This window comes from Pygoscelis adeliae, unplaced genomic scaffold (genome assembly GCF_000699105.1).
Source record: "Pygoscelis adeliae isolate BGI_AS28 unplaced genomic scaffold, ASM69910v1 Scaffold141, whole genome shotgun sequence".
NCBI classification, from domain to species: Eukaryota; Metazoa; Chordata; class Aves; order Sphenisciformes; family Spheniscidae; genus Pygoscelis; species Pygoscelis adeliae.
Genome location: NW_008824231.1, coordinates 5,430,473 through 5,451,218, shown reverse-complemented (window position 1 = coordinate 5,451,218; position 20,746 = coordinate 5,430,473). Strand labels below are relative to the sequence as shown.

The following is a 20,746-nucleotide window of genomic DNA, read 5'->3' as shown; positions in this document are numbered from 1 at the left end:
CATTCCAAAAAATGTTAATATTCTCTCCATAATATGCTTTCATATATACTTCAACTTGATTACCAAATATATAAAGCACAGAATGTTACTAAAAAATGGACCCAGAGGGAAAAAAAGTTACAACTGAGAAGTGGTTGGAAAAAGTAGGTTTATCTCCTTGCTTTGCTTTATTTGTCCACTTAGCAGCCTAATGTATATCATGTTTAAATACCCAGTGGAGTTTTCATTGTCATATGCATTAGGAATTGATTTTTTATTTGCTATTGAAAATAAATATTTGATTCATTTGACATTAAATCATGTGGTATTTGAAGAAAAACAAACTTGTTTCTTTTTAAGTTTGTGTTTAATCATTTTCAGTTTACCTTATGATAAAATAAATGGCTTCTCTTCTGCTCCTTTTTGTCACTTTCTGAGTGTGCTGTCTAATATTGTATCGACAATTCTTTTTGCTAATTAAATACATATTCATACATTTTCAGAACAAATTCTCTGTACTTTTGCAGTGGGCTGTGTATCTAAACTGTATTTTTCTCTCTTGTCGGTTGGAACAGCTAGCCATAGGGGATGCAAGAAAAGTATTTGACAAAGCTATATCAGACTTTGTTCTATATTTAAAAAAGAATTTTTTTCCAAACCAAACAGATGTACTGTACTAGACACCACTGTTTAAACACCTAATGATACATGACTGGGGTCACCAAAATCAAACATATTAAAAAAGTGAAGTACATTTGACAGAAATTACGTTTCCTTACAAAAGTTTATTACATACAATCTGCATATTTTTGGGCCAAGAAGTGTCCCCTCCCCAGAGGACTTTTACAAAAAATGAAGTGAAAGAAACCTGATGGATTATTGACCATGTCTCCAACACTCCTCTAAGTGCACCACAGGCATTTCTACGGGTCTTTAAGCATTAGCTTGTGTTTCCAGTTTCTCCACGGACATAAAACTCCATCCCTTGGTGTCATCAAGCTAAAGCAAACAAATAACAACAACAACAAAGTCTTCAGTCTTCACCATGAGGTTGAAGGAACCATCAGTGCCAAAAGCAATGTTACAGAGGATGAGGAAGTGGACAGCACATGTAAGGTGGATTGAGCACTTGTTACTTTCCCTCCTGAAATGAAAAACAAAGTAATTAAGGAACAAATGATGCAAACAGTTCTTAGTACATTTAGGTACTACATTTTGCCCAAAACTTGTATTCTGTTACACTCAGCAAAAGCCTAACTTTTAGGCAATGGATTACCTTGTGAGAACTGCAATCGCAAAATAGGCTCCCTACACAGACATGAGGAAATTGGGGAGTTTATGATGATATCTACAGAAACTCACATGCTGAATCCTCATATTCAGTCTGCAAATGAATAGGAAATTCCAAAAGGGTATGTGGTTTTATGCCTTAATCCTCTGTCATGGTTTAACCCCAGTCAGCAACTAAGAACCACACAGCTGCCCACTCACCCTCCCCCTCACAGTGGGATGGGGGAGAGAATTGGAAGAGCAAAAGTAAGAAAACTCATGGGTTGAGATAAGAACAGTTTAATACTTGAAATAATAAAATCATACTAAGAATAAGAACAACAACAACAATAATAAATTGTAATGGAAAGTAAAACAGAGAGAGAGAGAGAGTGGAATAAAACCCAGGAAGGGAAAAAAACCCCAAGAAGTGATGCAACCGCTCACTGCCTGCTGACTGATGCCCAGCCAGTCCCTGAGCAGCAACCGCTGCCCCACGGCCAACTGCCCCCAGCTTATATGCTGAGCATGACGTCACATGGTATGGAATATCCCTTTGGTCTGTTGGGGTCAGCTGTCCTGGCTGTGCCACCTCCCAGCTTCTTGTGCACCTCCAGCCTTCTCAGTCGGTAGAGCATGGGAAGCTGAAAAGTCCTTGACTAGTGTAAGCACTGCTTAGCAGCAACTGAAACATCGGTGTGTTATCAACATTGTTCTCATCCTAAATCCAAAACACAGCACTATGTCAGCTACTAGGATGAAAATTAACTCTATCCCAGCTGAAACCAGGACATCCTCAAAAAGAATTGTGTTGCAGAAGATGCCCTGGGTCACAGTCACAAATGTTCTTCCTGAAACAAAGAATGATCTTGATGTTTGTCCAGAGGAAAAAGTGGTCTTTTGCCCAGTAGTCCAATGATGTTTTTAGATCACAGCAGTCCCTTAAAAAGCTGTCCTAAGGGGAAATCTGCTATGGTCTGGCAGTGGTAACAGATCACAGGATGGGAAGGGAACCAGATTGGGTTTCTTTGGACCACACTCTTCCTCAGTGGAACTGATCTGTTGTGTGTAGTTTAATCAAAAATATCAAGTTAGAGGGAATGAAAGATTTTGTGGCCTAGAGTTATGGCTCAAAAGATACATGAAACAAATATTCCATGGAGTAGGGCTTGCTGTCTTCTGCATTCTGATGATAGCACTGTAGTTTGTGACTAGATTAGAGCTGAAATTTTAGGTCTAGATTGAAGTTTCAGGCTCACACCTTTTGGATAGTACTCCTTAAGGACTAAAAAGTGATGTTTAGTAGAATTTTAAAGTGTTAGCAGAAAGTTACAATTAAGATGCCTCGTTGTGTTTAGGCAAGAGACTGTTATTTTTCTGGTTGTTCTTGCCACTAATTCTTCCATCCCTTTCTTAACTGTGTAATATTGATACTTTAAATTCTTTCAACATATTGCAGTAACTGAGGAAATAGAAGCTAGACATCATAATTTATTTCAGGATAATACTTTAATGCTGTAATACATTAATCATTTAATAAAGTAATATCTACTCAAGGGAGTCAATGGAACTTATAGACTAATTCCACTTATTCTAAAGCAGGCACATACAGAGGGTTCAGCTACCTAAATGCATGCCATTTTAGCTGTGTTAGGTAGTACACCTCTGGCTGGTGGTCCAGAATGATGTGCGTATCTTCTAAGTCCCGCATCATAGCTGCCAGCTCTGTGCAGGTATTTGGGATACCTTAGGACAGCTCAGGTGTCCTTATGTGCCTATGTCTGAATATTTAAATTGAGAAGATCAGCTGAATTGCTGTCTAGGCTCCACTGTTGGTCTGTATGGATTACATCTCAGCTGACTATAATGCTGTTTGAGAAACCTAATGCATGTGTAGACATCTACAGCTCAGTTAGGTTTCCAGATGTTATCCTAGAAAGGGAGAGTTTTCCTGTAAATGCTCTGTTTTATTTATCAGCCCCACATGGATGCCTCAGATACTCTTGAACATCTCAAATTGCACTAGATACCTTTTCTTCAGCACAGAAATGAAGACTCTGATTAATGATTTTATCTAATAGCTAGAGAATTGTGAGAACATTTGTTTCAAGTAGAGAATAATAGAGTTAATGAGTACTGCTATAATCACCACTCTTCCAAATATAAGTGTAACCTTACCTGAAAAAGATGGAACTCTGATCTGGGGACTTGCAGTCCCATCCCCTCCTTCGCTGACTGCACAGACCTCAATGATGTAGACGCCAACATCAGGAAGAAGTACCACTGCAGAGGTTTTCTGTGTTTCTATAACTTGACTGTTGCTCTGGCCTTCTTGCCTAAATAATACCTATGGTCAATAAAGTAGATAGTGGTCATAGTGGTCATTCAAGTTATATACCAGACATTTTGTGTAGATAACACAGTCACTGAAAGTTTAACTGTTTCATGCTTTCATTAAGGATTTCTTGACATTACATTTGAGCAGTCATCTGCTTTTACTCTCCCTTCCCCCTAATGGCTTCAAAACATTAATAGCAAAGTATATTAGCAATTAATGAATGTGAAAGGACATTGATTACGATCCAGAGAGAAGATATAGCATTTGCCTGCTCCAGCATTAGGTGTTACACAATTTGTTCTCCAAACTTTCTTCTAAATGCATTCTGGGTTCCATTTGATTCAAATTCTTATCCCCAAATTTATGTAGATAGTCACATTTTTGGCTCAAGAACCCATCTTCAAATGTAAAGAAAATGCCCTAAATACTGTCCTTAGTGTGTTTACTTTAGCTGGCTAAGTCAACTGAGAATAGCTCAGATCTGTCCCTGCATCTCCTGTGAAACTCAGTACAAGCTTATGGAGCGTAGGAGGAAATAAGTGAGTACATAGCTGCCTTTTTGGTACTTCTGCGTAAGTTTCTGTTCCCAGACAAAATTGAAAAGGTCAGAGAGGTGTAAAAAAGCAAAGTAGTCAACTGAACTTTTTTCAGAATCTCAGCTATTCTGATAAAGGTTAGAGCAGTTTCTGGTTTATTTGAAACATTTTACACTTTCTTGGTGGTATTTCCTGAGGTATCAGAGGGAATATCAGATTGTAGTCTATAGAAATTATTGTATATATGCTTAAAAAAGAAAAAACACCACGCCTCTGCAAAAACATTGAAAGCATTCTGTTTTGATTTAAAAAATTGCAGTGAATTCCACTGCTTTTTATGACTTGTTATTTAAGAGTTAATCTGGTTTTTACTCTTTAAAACTTTAAATGCCAGATGTTACTGTCACTGATTATTGAACACCACCAACATGATCACAAAACAAATCCAAGTATTTGTGCTTCTGCTCCATGAAAATATTAATTAATATTTTGTCTTAATATTTTAAGATGCCTCATTCTTCTGCATTTCTCTTAAATCTTACTGCAAACACAGTTAAATTGAAGTGTTAGTAGGAATTTCATTGCAGGCTGGTCTTACTAATAGCGACTTCTGAGTCAGATTCGATGAACTGATCCCCTCAGATAGAGCTTACTCAGTTTATAATCAGTAGGTGAAAATCACAACATAGAAAATGTCGGGACATTTTGCTCTTGTCAATTTTATTTATTGCTTTTCATGGTGAAAACTGATTGCAGACAGTTTGTGTAGCGTACTCTATGTACACAGAAAAACAAGAAAGGGAAAAAGCCAACAGGGAAGAGGAGTAGTCATTTGGAAGAGAGAAAGGTGAGCAAGGAAGGGGATGCACTGACCTTGTATCCCATTACATCAGATTCATTAGCTAGAGGTCTGACTGGCTCCCACCCAAGAGACACATGAGAGCCATCCTGTATCCACATAATATTGCTTGGTGCTTGGCTGGGAGCTGAGGGGAAAAATAACATGTATATAAATACAGTTTATAGGTAGTTTCTTTAAAATCCAAAGAAAAGTATTTCAATCTTCTATTATATTTACAACTGGTTGTGTTAGCAGGCTCCCAAATCTAGCTGGAATTTTAAAAGATTTTTTTTTTTGCACCAGAATTGTCATTTAATAGATTGTGGTGTATTTACTCAGCCCACCCCATGAACTCCACAGAAATTATGAACTTGAATTCTTTTCTGTCCCTTCTTTGTCAAAAATGCCTTGTTTTCTAGGAAGATAACCTTTGTTATGAATGCAAAGTCATATGAATTCGTGTCTAAATATCAAAGCAAAGCCATGAATCAAAACTATACATGATTCCTGATTATTATACACTCTCATTAAAGGAAAACCCAAGAGGGCAGAGGTTGCTCCCTGACTTCTCCCTTTGAGCATAGGTACTGAGATCACTTACGAGACTTCTTGGTTGCTGCACGCACAGCAGTGCTAGGTGGTCCATACCCTGCAGCGTTGTATGCCCTCACCGTTAGGTGATATAATGTGTTTCCTTCTAATCCTGTCAGGAGGATGGATGACTCATTTCCCTCAGTTTTGACCTTTTCTGCTGCTTCTTCCTGCTCCATGTCCTTCCAGTAACCAACCTGCAAACAAGTGACCAAATGAAGGATTGATATAGGCATCTGGGAAGCTCATGCTTCCAGATGCTCATACTTGTTATCCTGTGGACGGTCTTTTTGCCATTTCTGCCTTTTGTCTGATCATCAAGCCCTTTTGAACACATGTGATTTGCAGCCTAACCTCAGAGCCAAACAACGCTCACTTCTCCAAAATGGTGAGACTCAGAATATCACGGTATCACCTGAAGCATGTTGAATTGCTGCGTACTGGCACAAGAAGATGTAACTACAAGACGGAATAGCAAAGGATGAACATTGGCAGAAGTCAATTTCAGAGAATTCAAGGAGAGCTCATCCTCTGGTACGTCACCAGAATATCTACCTTCATCCTGGAAAGCTCTGACCGGATCAGTTAAGAAGTGTTGTGAGCAATATTCCCTTCCTGGCCCTGTGCAACTCAGAGCCATGAGATTTCTTATCAGTGTAATGAATAGCAAATGACAGAACACCAAAGGAAATCTTTCATTCATTTGAAAAATCTTATCTGAAGAAAAAGAAGGAAATGGATTCAGTTTTAGTTCTTGGATATAAACAGGTTTCTGGTAAATGCAATTTTGATAGTATGTTTATGCCCTTCCTTTTCAGACATAAAAAAACCTAAATGATCTTTGGTGGTTCTTAATCCATATATCTGCACTGAGTTTATCATAATCTCAAAGAGGTTATAGAGCTGAGCTAGGAATTTGGCTAGTGTCTTTCCTCAGGGATCAAGTATTTGCAGGGCATAACTGGAAAAAGGCAGTACTGTCTTTTTTTAATGTATCTAGGTGACCTACACAAGTAAGGTAATTCTCATGGGGCCCTATTTTCCCTAACAGGAGATGTCACTAATGTGCCATTCAAAGACCTATATTCAGCTTACCATTATTCATGCTGAGACCTACTTGGATTTATTCCACATTTTGACCTTTTCTGTGAAGTTGGTTATTTCATAATAAGTTATTCATATTATATCTGGCTAACTTTTCCTCTGAGAAAAAGGTCATGGATGATACAGCACTCTTGTGCATGTATCCCAGAAAATGGTGAACCAAAAAACCCAGGGTTCATAGGAAAATAAGACCAATGAGTACAATGCTGACCTTTTATAATTGCACTAGGACTGCCATTAAAAAAAAAAAAATCTAGAAAGACCTGGCTGCAAAAATATACATTTGAGGTCATATCTTCACTTGAGTAAAGTGGCTCTGTTAACTTTGATTGAGGATATATCAGTTTGTGCCAAGTTAAAGTTTACTCTTTCAATTGTAACATTCATGTAAATATCTTTTTTGTGTGCCTGCATTATCTCATGTTAAAATGCTGTTGCTTTAATTCTTATGTTAATTACAGCTCAGATAGCAAATCTAGCTGTAGTCACCACTTGTTGAAGTAAGTGTGATTCACTGAGGTATTTTGCTAGCTGAATGCTTGACCAACCCTCTTGGTATCTGAAGTAACACCTAGTCACATCTTCCTTGGAAAGAAAAAAGAATCAACAACCTTTTGTTCACACACTGGGATTGAACCTCCAATGCTTATTATCTCTTGGGCAGTTAGATTCCTTTCATTTTACTTGCAATGCATCTTTACAAACTTGACACTACAGTGATGAGAGCCACATAGTATTAAGCACTGTACAAACAAGTAGTGAGAGGCAGCACGTCCTGGAGACCCTATCATCCAGTTAGTGAAGTCTGCTGAGGATCCAACAGGGAAATGATCAGAAATGAAAAGTGACTTGCCCAATGTTACACAGGTGCACAGTAGCAGGGGTGGAAATGCAACTGTAGTAGTGAAATCCTGGTTCTAGGAAGCCAGAAGCAAAATTATAAGTAGCTCAATAGGTCTCATTGTGGTAGTTTATTCACAGGGCACACCACGTCTCGTGAATGCAATGTACAAGACAGTAGATAGCCCCCAGCTTTTGCACTGAAGCTTTTTTTTAGTATAAAGAAGTTGTGAAAACCTGATTTTCCGAATAATGGTGTTAGGACTACAAAGATATTAAAACCTGATGAGTGTGGAAGAAAGCTAGGAGCATAACTCAGCCCTTTTGATATTTTTCATGTGTTTGGAAATGATCTCCACCAGTGCTTATATGGCATTATCAGTTTGGATACGAATTATATTTTGCACATTAAGTCTGCAAAAATAACTATGGCATGTTCCCTACCAGTTCTGGTGCACCACATGACAAAGGTGTTCTCTGTTGGCAAAGGGGTATTCTTGTGGGAATTAATGCACTGTATTAAGCAGCAAAAGTGTTAAATCCAATTTGGCAGTGCTTCTATTTCAGTTTGTCCTGTAGTTCAAAGCCCTTAAGTGTTTGGTCCCTGCTTTTAAAATTCCCCTTAAAGTTTTACCAGGTGCGTTTGGACTTTGATCTCAAAATACGCTTTTCTCTTTCTTTCTTAATGCACATATCCATGTCTTGATGGCCAAATGAACTAAAGGAAAAAGTGGTTATAAAAAAAAAAGAACTCCAGTGATTGTTGACTGAGGTCAATAATAGGGGAACTTACATCAATTTGAACCGAAATGAAGATACTACTAATGTTTAAAAGTGCTGGACATATTTCTTAAAACAGAGGGTTTGTTTATTTACACTTTTATGTGTTTGGTTTTTTTTAAAATCTTGCTATTTTCTGTAACCTTAATTTATAGTGCTCAGAAGGGATTTACCACACTTAGAGTAAGTTTTCATTAACGATAACTTTGAATATTGATATAGCATGAAGCATAAATCACAAAAGAGAAGCCTATATTTTAAAAATGAAAGAAAAAGGGGGGGGAAGCATTTGGTTTGTTTAATGCATTATTGTTTGTGAGATTTAAAATTAACCCATCTCTGAGCTGGAGCGAAAGCAATAATGATATTTAAACAACTGAATAGAAGAGATGCACGCATATACAAGCTGCTTTGTCCTGATCATGGGTTAAGCAATTGTTAAAAGTAAACCATCACATTAAAAGTATGTTTCCATCTAAAATTTTTCTATCTCTAATACTTACAGACTACTTCCTTGAAGTTTCATGTTAAAAGGTATCTTAGATAATATCACTCTTTTTTCCAAATTGGTTTCTAGGGTGTCCTGGTTTCGGCAGGGGTAGAGTTAATTTCCTTCCTAGGAGCTGGTACAGTGTTGTGTTTTGGATTTAGGATGGGAACAAAGTTGATAAGGCACCGATGTTTTAGTTGTTGCTAGGTAGTGCTTACACTAGTCAAGGACTTTTCAGTTTCTTGTGCTCTACCAACTGAGAAGGCTGGAGGTGCACAAGAAGCTGGGAGGGGACACAGCCAGGACAGCTGACCCAAACTGGCCAATGGGATATTCCATACCATGTGACGTCATGCTCGGTATATAAAGCTGGGGAAGAAGAAGGAAGGGGGGGGACGTTTGGAGTGATGGCGTTTGTCTTCCCAAGTAACCGTTACGCGTGATGGAGCCCTGTTTTCCTGGGGATGGCTGAACACCTGCCTGCCCATGGGAAGTAGTAAATGATTTCCTTGTTTTGCTTTGCTTGCGTGCACGGCTTTTGCTTTACCTATTAAACTGTCCTTATCTCAACCCACGAGTTTTCTCACTTTTCACCCTTCCAATTCTCTCCCCCATCCCACTGAGGGGGAGTGAGCGAGCGGCTGCGTGGTGCTTAGTTGCCAACTGAGGTTAAACCATGACATAGGGTATGCATAATAGCACTTTGGTATAAATTCATGTTATCTAGTTGCAGGCCCTCTTCTCTAAATTCAGCAGTCAGAGTTATTGTCTGGATACTCTTTCTGTTGACCACAGAGAATTAAAGCTACAAATTAGGCATTTCATGTAAGAGCCCAAATTAGGTAGGATGAATGGAAGTGGACAAACAGACAAACTTTTCTGCACTCTCTTCTGGAGTCTTTACCAACATCAACAGTACTGATATAACTGAAAAGGAACTTGAAGAGATATCAGAGTACAGAAAGTGCTAGGAGAGAAAGAGCGGTGAGCTGAAAGAACTGCTGCTAGCCCTAAAAAAGTGATTCAGATTTCATAAAAACTGTTTTAATTATCATTATCAGAACACCTATCAGCCCCTTAAACTGACACATTGCAGTCATGCAAATGTTAGCGCTGGCACAACTGCAACAGTATAACCAAGCACTTAGGACAGAAGAGGTGCTTTTTGTATGATCTGCTGCTGCTTTTTGTATCACCTCAAGATATTGGTGTGACTGTCTTTCAGAACAAGATGAGAGGTTCCTGCAAAAAGGTCAATCAACCTCAGTTCCTTCCCTCTCACCAAAACAACTGCTGACTGAAAAGAAGAAAGAAAACACTGTTCAGTACTCCTAGGATCTGGGGTCTTCTCTGGAGTAGCTTGCATCCTCCTCCTCTTTTCTCAGGTACTCTCTTCTCCCACATAGTCCTGCATGCACATGGAATGAAGACTGATAATGTATCTCAACCTTGAGGACTATCGTAAAATATCTAGTCTTATTTTCTTATGAAAACTCAATAATTATATAGGCTTCTGATTTTAGGTAATATAGAAAGCTAGTAGTCTTGTAACAAACTATTCATGATACAGACATTGCAAAGGGTATGGCTCTCTTGAGGCCCTCATGAGAGATCGAGTGCAATCCATACCTTAAGGACTTGAAAAACAGTAGTACTGCTGTGCTATAAAATCCTGCTTATAGTCTTCAGGATTTTAGAGGGGTTTGAATTAGCATATGAATAACTTCGTAGGCAAAATTGAGTCATATAAAACTATCCAATTGCTAATTTTGTGTTTGGAAAAATTCATTCATTCCAAAAGTGAAGTCTAGTAAATTGGTATTCAGGCTGGTAAAACACCAATTCCTCTTTTTTCCATCTTGCTTTACCAGCTTCTGGTAGAAACATCCATATATTCTTTCTAAATTACTTCAAGGTATGCTTCACTGAATTCAGAAAACCCCACATTCCAGTACCTTGTAGACGTAATTTTCTGTTCCACTGTAAACACAGATAAAATATATCCAAGAAATAGCAAAAACTCTTGAATATTTCTCTTTGAAAAAACAGTATATGACATAAAAAAGTTATTATGTCAAGTAATCCTCTCTGAAAATGGCATTCAAGGTTTTCTATTTTTTATACTTTTTTTTTTGTTGTTGCAAGTTGATCTTTTGATTAAGTTAGTCAAGCTCCTGTCTCTTGGGGGAATTCCAGTGAAAAAGACATGAGCTTTGTGATCTATACTTAAGTATTAGCATTGTTTTTCTGGAAAAGAAAAAAGAAAAAAAAATATATCTGTTCTTCCAGCCAATAATTCTTTCCCTTCCCTACCAGTAGTGAGTGACAAAGAAAATAATGCCTAGGGCTGAAATAGATTTCATAACCTTCAGGTTACGGATTCTAAACAATAAGTATGAACAACACACTATATTTTTTTACCATTCTGACAAAATTTTCAAGCTACTTCTACTTTATCAGAGTGTAGCTGACATATATTTAGTAAGGTCGGGCGGACAGCTGACAAATCTGAACTGAAGTCAGGAATAATATGTGCTTTGGAAGATGCAAATGAGTACAGCAAACCTTGCATAAAACTCATGTGACATAACAGTTAACATTGCCTTTCAAGGATGACAATGTGAAATTGGACAAGTTACTTTGCCTTTCATCACTCCTTAGTACAAAGTGCAAACAGGGCAGGAGTGAAACTGGGTCACTGCAAACTTGTCCATATGTAGTAAATATTCTGTCACTTTTGTTGATTAGAGCCCAAGCAAAAAAAAAAAAACCCCCCCCCCCCCTTCTCTTTAATAATGCTTTTGCTAAAAGGCCAGGAAATGTAAACACCGTGTAGGTGGTTGCCACTGCTGCAGTGACCGCGGGCAGAATACAAATTGAGACATGAAAACAGAGTGGCTAGTCAGATTATTTTGCATTCAATTTGAATTGAAAGCAACATTTTACTTGTGGTCCACAATAATTTTACATTAGGAAAAAATTGTTAAAAAAAAGATAAATCATTAATCTTTTTATCAATGTCACTGGATTTCTCTATATATTTGCTATTTGTGGATTAAAGGAGTATTACAGGCTATGTTCTGCACTACGACATATGATAAAACTTTCAAAATCAGTTTTTAAATTACAATAGTGTTCACAGAAGTTGAAGAAAGTGAATCATATGGAAAGCATAAAGCTAATCCATACTTTTGGTTTTTTTGGGGGGAGTTTAGCCCCAGTGTCTTGCTATACAGAGTCCTTCCTTTTTGCACTGAGGGGATGCTTTAAAGAGAAACTGTCAGTATGTTAGCAAAATTGGGCTGATAGTGTGGACTTAGTGTTCCTAAGTGAATATTGTAATGTACTGACTCACTATACCGATCCTATAAGTCATTATCTCCTTTTTGACAAAATCCTTCCCAAAAAACGGCACTGAAAAGATCTAGCAATATCGTCCTCGGATTGCGTTCTGTCCTGCTCAATCATGCAGGAGAGCAGCATTTACTCTTCTGTTTATTGAGTAAGGGCTGCTCTGATCTTAATACTTCCTGGGAATGAGGACAGGAAAGAGCAAGCCAATCCCCGAAAGATTTGTCTATAAGAAAGCAGGCAGAGAAATTCTGGCTAAATGAACAAAGAGGGAAAAGTGGGGGGGTGTGGGGGAGAAAAAGCATCCTCCTCTCCCCAGATAAAAGCAATACCTAAGAAGGCTCCTCTAATTCCCTCATGGGACATGGTAGAAAGGAGCAGTGAAGTATTTTTATTTTTATATTTCAGTTTTTTGTTCTGTCAACTGCAGGTCCCTAACTTGAAATATTTACTCTGTAATCTTCACAGTAAAATCCTAAAATAGGTGTACAGCACAGTGAGGAGCTAAATTATTAATAAGGTTCAATGTTAACCTTACTGTAAGGTTACTTACAGGCCCTGCTGTATCAATAACAATTTCCAAATTCATTCCTAAGAAGTTCATGAAAGAAGTAGAGCAGGTGAGTATTACAGTTGGGGCCAGAGTATGCTGAACTCTGAGGGTATAAACACTTTCCAAGACAGGAAGACCACCTCTGATATGAAGAAAGCCCACTATCCTACCTGTAACAACCACCTCACACTGGGACACATCTGTAGAGCTAAGGGAAGTGTTATGTGACAAGTAGGTAAATGCAAAATACATTCAAGTTATGAAAGAATAAGTTTCTAGAGAAATCATTTTCACTTTTAGAAAGAAAACCTATTTTTTATTTTAAATATTTGTAAAACAAAGTTAATAGTACATTTTGAGAATCAATGTGATAGACGGAATGAGGATAAGAGTAAAAATAGTAGGTATAATTTAAAAGATGTCAAGATATCTGAGAGGGTGTAACAAAACAACCACCTTTCTGAAGAGAAAAAGACAGGGTGCAGTGAGTAAATTATTTCAGAGGATAAAAGACTGGCCTGGAAATTGAAGACAAAGGTTAGTAGCAAGTAGAACACTTCAATGTGGAGAGGGATAGCATTTGCAAGGTGAATGTAATTTCTATCAGACACGGTTTTGTTCTGTTTATATATAGCAGTTCTAAAGGTAAAGTGGTTAGATATCACTTTTGTTGCATGAAGTAAGCCATGTGCAAAGAGGTAAAAACATGTTTAATGTAAGGAAGAAGTGGGGATAAAGTACAAGAGAGTTTGTAGAGTTCAGCATGGAGATGTATATGGGAAAGAGACCCGGACAAATGAGAGACCTGAGGAGACACATGATAGTCACAGCCTGCTTGGACTGCGCTGGAGAGCAATACGGGAGTATCTAGGTATCAAGAAGCTAGAGCAAAATAGGTAAAAAAATATTAACTGACTGTGCCTAAGCTGTGGGGTAAGCATGCTGTCTTGGTCAAGGCCATCCAGCCTGAGGCTGTGCTGGAGAGTGTGGTGGCTCTGGTGCTGCCTGGGCACTTACGTTTCCTTCCTAAGGCCATCAGTGACGGTCACCAGCCCCCAGGTCTTGTCCGGACATGCTGCCAGGGAGACACTCCGTGCTAGTAGGTCACAAGATGTCTTTAGACATCCATATCACTGGTATCTGCCTCAGATCTACATGCTTACCCTCTTTTCACTGTTACTGTAGAGAATCAGGAAAGAGTCAGCACTCTCCAAAGGACTAAAGCAGGCCAAATAACCTGCACCCCAAAATCAGTAAATTGAGTCTAGCTGAGCTATTTCATGAGGAACAGCATAGCCGAACCACAAGGCCAGGATGGGTCATGGTGGCCCCAAAGGATAGGTTTGGTCCTAGGTCTGATCTGTTCCTGGAGGTCTGGGTTGTAAACTGGATCCAAAGCTACAACTGGATCCAAAAATGCAAGAAGGTCCGTTGCCAGGGCTGGTTCTCTTTCCCAAGTCAGGAAGGGCTGTCTCTAAACAGAGCTTTATTTGTGGACGGTGTGGCTGCTGCTTCCCCTTCTGAGATCCTGCCTTTTATGATCTGCCCAGCAGATGTCCCCCGGCCACTGCGGGATGAGAGCACATGGATGGCAGAGACTCTTTCCTTTCTCTGCGTTGATTGCTCTCAGTAAATAACAAGTCTGAACTGGTCACTTAGGGCTGGAAACAGTCAATACCTAATCTTCCCCAGCCTGTGAAAGAGACATGCTGGGTCACTTGCAGTTCTTTCAGCTCTTTTTGAAGTGTCAAAGAGATGTTATAAGAACTGGTGTTGAACAGTTTTCAAGCACAAATAAATAAAAGATGTTCCAGTGCTACAGCTGTGACCGTTGTTCTACAACTAGTCATATGTATGCTAAACTGAGCATAATTTTTATTGAAGTTTCAATACTGCACATGTTAACAGAATGCAATGCTAGCAAAAGCAACAAGACTTCTCATTATGATATTCTGTGTTCATACCTCAAATCCCTGTGGTCTTCCTAGACTTTCTTTAATATGTTTCCACGCAACAAGAATCTCTGATACAGACAAACTCGTAGCTTTGACATCGATGGGAGCAGCAGTGGGTTCTGTATTAAGAAAAATTGAAACAATAAACCTCCACTGTAACAGCTTGTATTTATCAAAAACACTCCATCTGAAACTGTCATTTACTTCCTTTATTCTGCTTTAATACTCACAAGATGGAATGACACTTATGGGGAACACGAAAAGCTGAACAAGATGAAGAGATTATTATTATTGTATTTTTTTATTTGTGTCATGCTACATCAATATCTCATCACTGATGACGGGCACAGCAAACTGACAGAATCTCTTGTCTATGATTTTTTAAAAAAAACTTTAATATTTGTAAATGTCCCCCCTCCTCCATGCACCCCTTTCACAGCCATTGATGAGCTGAACTTCAGCAGTAAATGGAGCATTCATTCTCTTCCTGGCTTTTTAGTGCCATTCTGTCAGCTCAGGATGAGCGGTACCTTGCTAGGGTGCTCAGTCAGTCCTGCTCCGGGGTTATACTGAGTAAGTAGATACCCAGAGCTGCAGTGAAATGCTATGTAAAAGAAATTTTTAGGACTATGTTATTATGTTCTGAAGTCACAGGCACCAGTGTTTGCGGCATGCCATCTTCTCTCTGCTGTGAAGCATTTACTGTTTTAGGCCTGGGATGCACACTTCTCTAAAGAAGGCATTAAGACCTAGGAATTGTCCCTCTCATTACCTGTGTTGTTACCATTGGCCCTACGTCCATGTTTCTATCTCCATGCTATTCATAGGAGACTCTGCAGTCCTGACCTCCTGGTTATCTGGAACAGAGGATCCTCCCTGCCCTCCAGCCAGGCCAGGTGTCCTTCAGTGCTGCTAGGGTATGGCCAGGGTGCACACTGGAGTCTTAGGGCTGCAGGATGCTTTACATATCACACTTGCCCAACAGTGTTACCACAGGCATGTTTTACTTTGCACTTTCATATCATTGAACACTTTACAGAGGTCCAGCTTCTTTCAGTGGTTGGGAAGTAATCTGGGCAAACGTACATAGAAATCTGCCATGACAGGCCATTAAGCATACCACCAATTTGTATCACCAGTTAGTGCATTGGGAGTGAAGGGTGTCCAAAAATAGTCACATATCAAACTGAGACATGAGTTTGTAATGGAATCTTTTGGAAATTTTGCTTTATTACCTAAATATTACTGAAAATTTGCTTAAGACAAGCTGTGGAGACAAGCCTTGAATATAGACGGCGAAGCACACAGTACTGGCATTTCTCCACCATGCTGGTGTAGTTCACTTGCTCAGCAAAAAGGTGAATTCACATTCCCCCGCAGTCGCAGAACCTGTGATTTCTTCCTTGGCCTAATGTTCCTCATTACATTTCTAATGTGTTGATCTGCTCTTCAAGGGCAGGCAGAGGTCCTGGCTTTTATGTTATAAGGAGGCACATCGAAGAGCTTTCTAAAAGATGTTTTTCTGGGGCTCATTTAACAGCGTTACAGAAAAAGAGTTTCTTTATGGAACAGTCTAAGTTAAAATGATACATTTTTCTCAGCGATCAAACTGCCTTAGTAAGATGCCTAATATCAGCCTTGACTCATTAGCTACCCTCCTTTCTCTGATCATATTGCAGGCATTGTTCTGGCACTGCTGCCCTACACTTTTTCTCTGACATGGCTTGTACAAATTTTTCATCCTTTTTGATGTCAGATTTTTAATGTTTGCAGCTCTTTTTGATCTTCTTTTTTATTTACTTCTAAAGAAAAAAAGCATTTCTGATGTAATGCAAAATGGTGTTCACCAACAATGAGTGTCACTAATAAGTATAAAGTATATATATAACTTTTCAGGTAATGAAGAATGAAAAAAAAATCTCCAGAAATAAGTGAAATGATCTTCTGAATTCAATACTGAAAGAATTGTGCTAGGAAGAAATATATTCCTTATAATATGATTTTCTGTTCAATAGTTACATCCTGCATTCTATCTTAGGTACTACTAAGATTTGTGTGGCAAAAGCTATTTTCTAGGTTTTGTATTATTGAAGCAATTACCTTGTTGTCAGAAAAGATTGTAGTGGGATAAATAATTTGAGATGTACGCAAAATGTTGGTTGGCATCCCTTACACTTTCTATAAATGTAGAAATCATTTTCTCTTCATTGCATTCACTAGGGGTGGTTTATATATTGCTCAGAATAGAAACACAGAATATTTTCTGATATTTTTAAAAATTGTTTTCAACAAATGGAGTAGAAATAGTTTGGATACTTTTATGTGAAGAAAATGCATTTCTTACATATCCAGAAATTATTCACTGTAATTTCACTGATATTAGACATTGAGAATGTAAGTGTTCAGCAAAAGAGCAGATATTATATATTTAGGAATAAGGTATATTATGACTGTCTGAAAGTTTATGGAGACTAAATAGCATTTTTTATTGATTCAGATAAGATGAGTACCATATAATTTCTGGTGATATAATACAGTCTGTGGCTCACTCCAATGTCATGCTTTATTCTGTGTGTCTAAAACTAATGATAAGTTTGACAGGTTCATTAGGTTTTTCTATAATGGTCACTGATGTTATAATCATATTCTTTTCTTAATATCCTGGCATTATGTTAAACCTATTGGTGTCTGCCTGAGGTCATATTGATTGAAATAAAAAAAAAAGGCCAACATCTTTAATGGTCCCTTTAATATTCCCTGATTGAATTAAAGATGCAGCATGGCAACTTCTCAAAAAAATGTGTGCACTGTCCATGAAACATTGTCTTTCCACGTGCTGCAATCAGACTTTAAGGAAACATGTTCAACCTGTAGGTCTTTGGGATGGCTGTAATAAAGCAGGACAAGGAATTACACTAATTGCATTGATCTGATGTTCAGAGAGGGAGTCTTGAATTTTGATACTGGCATGTAAGAGAAAGAAGAGTTACTAGCCCTCATTGTGTTCTCCCTATTTATGACCGTAAACTGATCTGTTTTTCTGAAATATTAATCCTTAAAGATTTCCATATGATCTAACTTGAAAAACACGTTCAAGGGCCTTTTCATGTTTACGTTGTTTTAACTCTCCTGTGGAACAGAGCCTCAGTCAGGACTCCTCATCCAATCACTTAATATCCATTCACTTCTCAATTTGACTCCAGAAAGGTTTTTCACACACTCCCTAATTCAAAATCTGAGCTCTCATTTGAAGCTGAGAACCTCAGCCTGGGTAATTGCATTATGACTCCAGGCAGTTCCTCATAGCTGAGGTTTTGGGACTTCAGCCAGGACCCATGACTGCAATAATTCCTTTCTGTGGAAAAATCCACAAATCTATCAATCAGAAGGAAGATAATGAGTAGTCCCTCTTGTGTCAACCTGTAGGTAAAGAAAGTGGTAGCATTTTCTCCCTTGCTGGAAGTAGCCACAGGGAGTATCTTCCAAATCAGGGGACCTCCAGTAAACTGTTTCCATTCCTGAGAAAAACCAAGAGACATTATGCTCTGCTCCACCTCTCAGCCTGTTTGTTGTGTGTCCCTGGTTTGGGGACTCCACCAGATTTGTGGTGGCATGGCTGCCTGCAGCATAAGACTTTCTCCAGAATCTTGTGCTAGAAAGGGAAAAGATGTCTGATTTCCAAAACACCAAAAATGAGATGACTGATTGTTTCCTGGACAGGCCCTCCAACTTCTCACTTTTCCTCAAATCCTTTCTACTTTCACCTTCTCTCTGACCAGTGTCTTTGCAGAGGACTTTAAAACAGAGAAAAATTAGAAGGGTGAGGAAACGAGCTAGCAGTGAAGCAGTGATCAGGCCTGCAGTGCTGACCTCTGCCCTGGACCTCTTATTTAATGGTGAAATACCCTTACTTGTCAGGTAGAGCTTATGAAGCCTACTCCTGCAATGCTGCTCTCCTGCACACTTGTTCATGGTATACACCCTGCTGCAGCTCTCCCTTCTCCATGGAATAACCTGGATTTATTACACAATGGAGTAAGGAGCTGCCTTATTCCATGAAGGCTTTACCTACACATTACCTACACGTGGCTCCCTCACCTTGGCATGTGAATAGAAGCTGGACAAGTGGACTGATAAAATTCAGGTTTTGTTAGATTAAAAGTTCAGAGGAGCATTGCCATCTTCATCAATATAAATGGTTCATTTCCATCCAGTGACATGGCAGCCAGAGTTATCCTCAGCACATGAGGAGCGGATGTGTCTATTATATTGATTGTACATCTGACTTCCTACGGGGGCTAGTGACATTAATCAAAGGAATGCTTAATAAACTCTTACACGTCAGGATTGTGATTTCGTTCTTAAAAAAATTAGCGGAGACAGCTCTAGCTGAATTTTTACAGGATCTAATCCAGATGGATCAGCTGGCAGAAACAGGAAATAAACCACTGTAGTTTACAGCTAATATACTGATTTATTAATTTTCAGGTTCACCTAAACACCAAGGAGCTCAGCCTTAGCTATGAAATGAACCACAGGACTTCACTTCATGGATGTAAGATTTTAATTAAAGACATGGAGTCTGTATTTAAAAGTATGTGATTGCATATTATTTCCGCTAAATGAAAAGGAAAAGGTAATTTATTTGTTTGTCTAAATAAGGGCTCAGGGTGAAAAACAACGGGAGATGGGCCTAACCAAAACAATCCTTCACTCTTCAGTGTCTTGTCACTGTGTGATCTGTGATGTCACATCATCCGCCTGATGCAAAACTTCTTAAAGTTATGAAGGAACAGAATTGCAAAGGCTGTTATATGGCCCTTTGCCTTTCAGATAATTGAGAGCTTTGATTCTCCATTGGCTCAATGAACTAGTACAAACCCATACAAGACAAGAACAAAAGCTCTGTGCAGTATCATTACATCTTGTATGTATTACAGAAGTGCATCTGGGGTCCCTCGGGAGGTTTTAAGCAGCAAGACTGAGAGTCTTCAGGTTTTACTTTGTACTGCTCAGGGCTCACTTTTTCATATCTAGAAGTTTTTAGTAGTATTCACCACACCGTTTATCAAAACTATAGAATTTTAAATTTTTGTGAAGATAATTTTGTCAGGTGCCTGAAGGAGAAGATAAATACTGAAACTAACAGAACTGATTCTGTATCTCCCATTGTGGCAATAATTAAAAAAAAACCACTTTATAAAAGACCTAACTTATCTTGAAACCAATTGGGTTCCCTCTTTCTCCCAGAAGCTTGTTTCTATTTCCTTTTATATTCTCACCTATTTCTATACTACATGTATTCCTGTACTACATGTATTCTAATTCGTATTTATTCTTGTGCTGATAGGCTGTGTCTATACTTGTGAACTACACAGGGACAGGGAGACGAGGCACCAGCCTGAGCATGGATACACAGTTGTCCATAGCATGAAATAGTTAGCATGATCTGTGGTGAAGTATTGACTCTGGCCAATTAGTGCTGCCCCAAAATATGGCCAGGAATATGCTGGTGCCTGGCCAGGGATGGTTCCCAGGAGGTGTATGGATGCAGCCACAGTCTGGAGAATGACAGTGTTCAAATGTGCAGAATTGAACTCTTTTTGGCCAGTTGGCTTCAAGGATGGTGTGTTTTATTTGCTAAAACAAAGATGTGTCCTGGTTCCGGCAGGGATAGAGTTAATTTCCTTCCTAGTAGCTGGTACAGTGCTGTGTTTTGGATTTAGGATGGGAACAAAATTGATAAGCAAACCTAAACCGGTCGGCGGTTTTGGCGCCCAACGTGGGGCACGAAGGGTTTGAGATAATAACAGTTTAACCAGAACATATTAAAGGACTTATATCTGTTAATAGTGGTGGGTCACAATGTTGGTTTCTCTGTTCTCGATATTGATTTGTACAATCTGCATCGTGCTCTTTCTTTTGCTGTACATGTTAAAGATTGGTGTTGGTTTTTGCAGTTTGCTGTGGTCTGCAGTGATTGGTGATGTCTCGCTTGTGAGGTTTGTTTTTAGAACATTGACCTTGACATTAGTGTGGTATGTAAGCTTCGTAATGAAGCTGTTACTGTACCACGGATACCATTTCGTGGAGACAACTAGCAATTACAGTAACTTTTC

The 20,746-nt window shown here is 38.8% G+C and overlaps 1 protein-coding gene across 1 annotated transcript in view; it reads right to left on the bottom strand.

Annotated features, from left to right (window-relative positions):
* Nucleotides 1–1,019: 1,019 nt before the first annotated feature.
* The window catches only part of CNTN5 (contactin 5), a 284,657-nt gene continuing 264,930 nt past the window's right edge, over nucleotides 1,020–20,746 (bottom strand). Inside the window, exons 19-23 of the mRNA XM_009334878.1 lie at nucleotides 14,637–14,746; nucleotides 5,565–5,751; nucleotides 4,996–5,108; nucleotides 3,427–3,595; nucleotides 1,020–1,123 (exon numbers count right to left, since the gene is read on the bottom strand). Of these exons, the coding sequence (XP_009333153.1) occupies nucleotides 1,020–1,123; nucleotides 3,427–3,595; nucleotides 4,996–5,108; nucleotides 5,565–5,751; nucleotides 14,637–14,746 (683 nt within the window). The remainder of the gene's footprint in view (nucleotides 1,124–3,426; nucleotides 3,596–4,995; nucleotides 5,109–5,564; nucleotides 5,752–14,636; nucleotides 14,747–20,746) is intronic.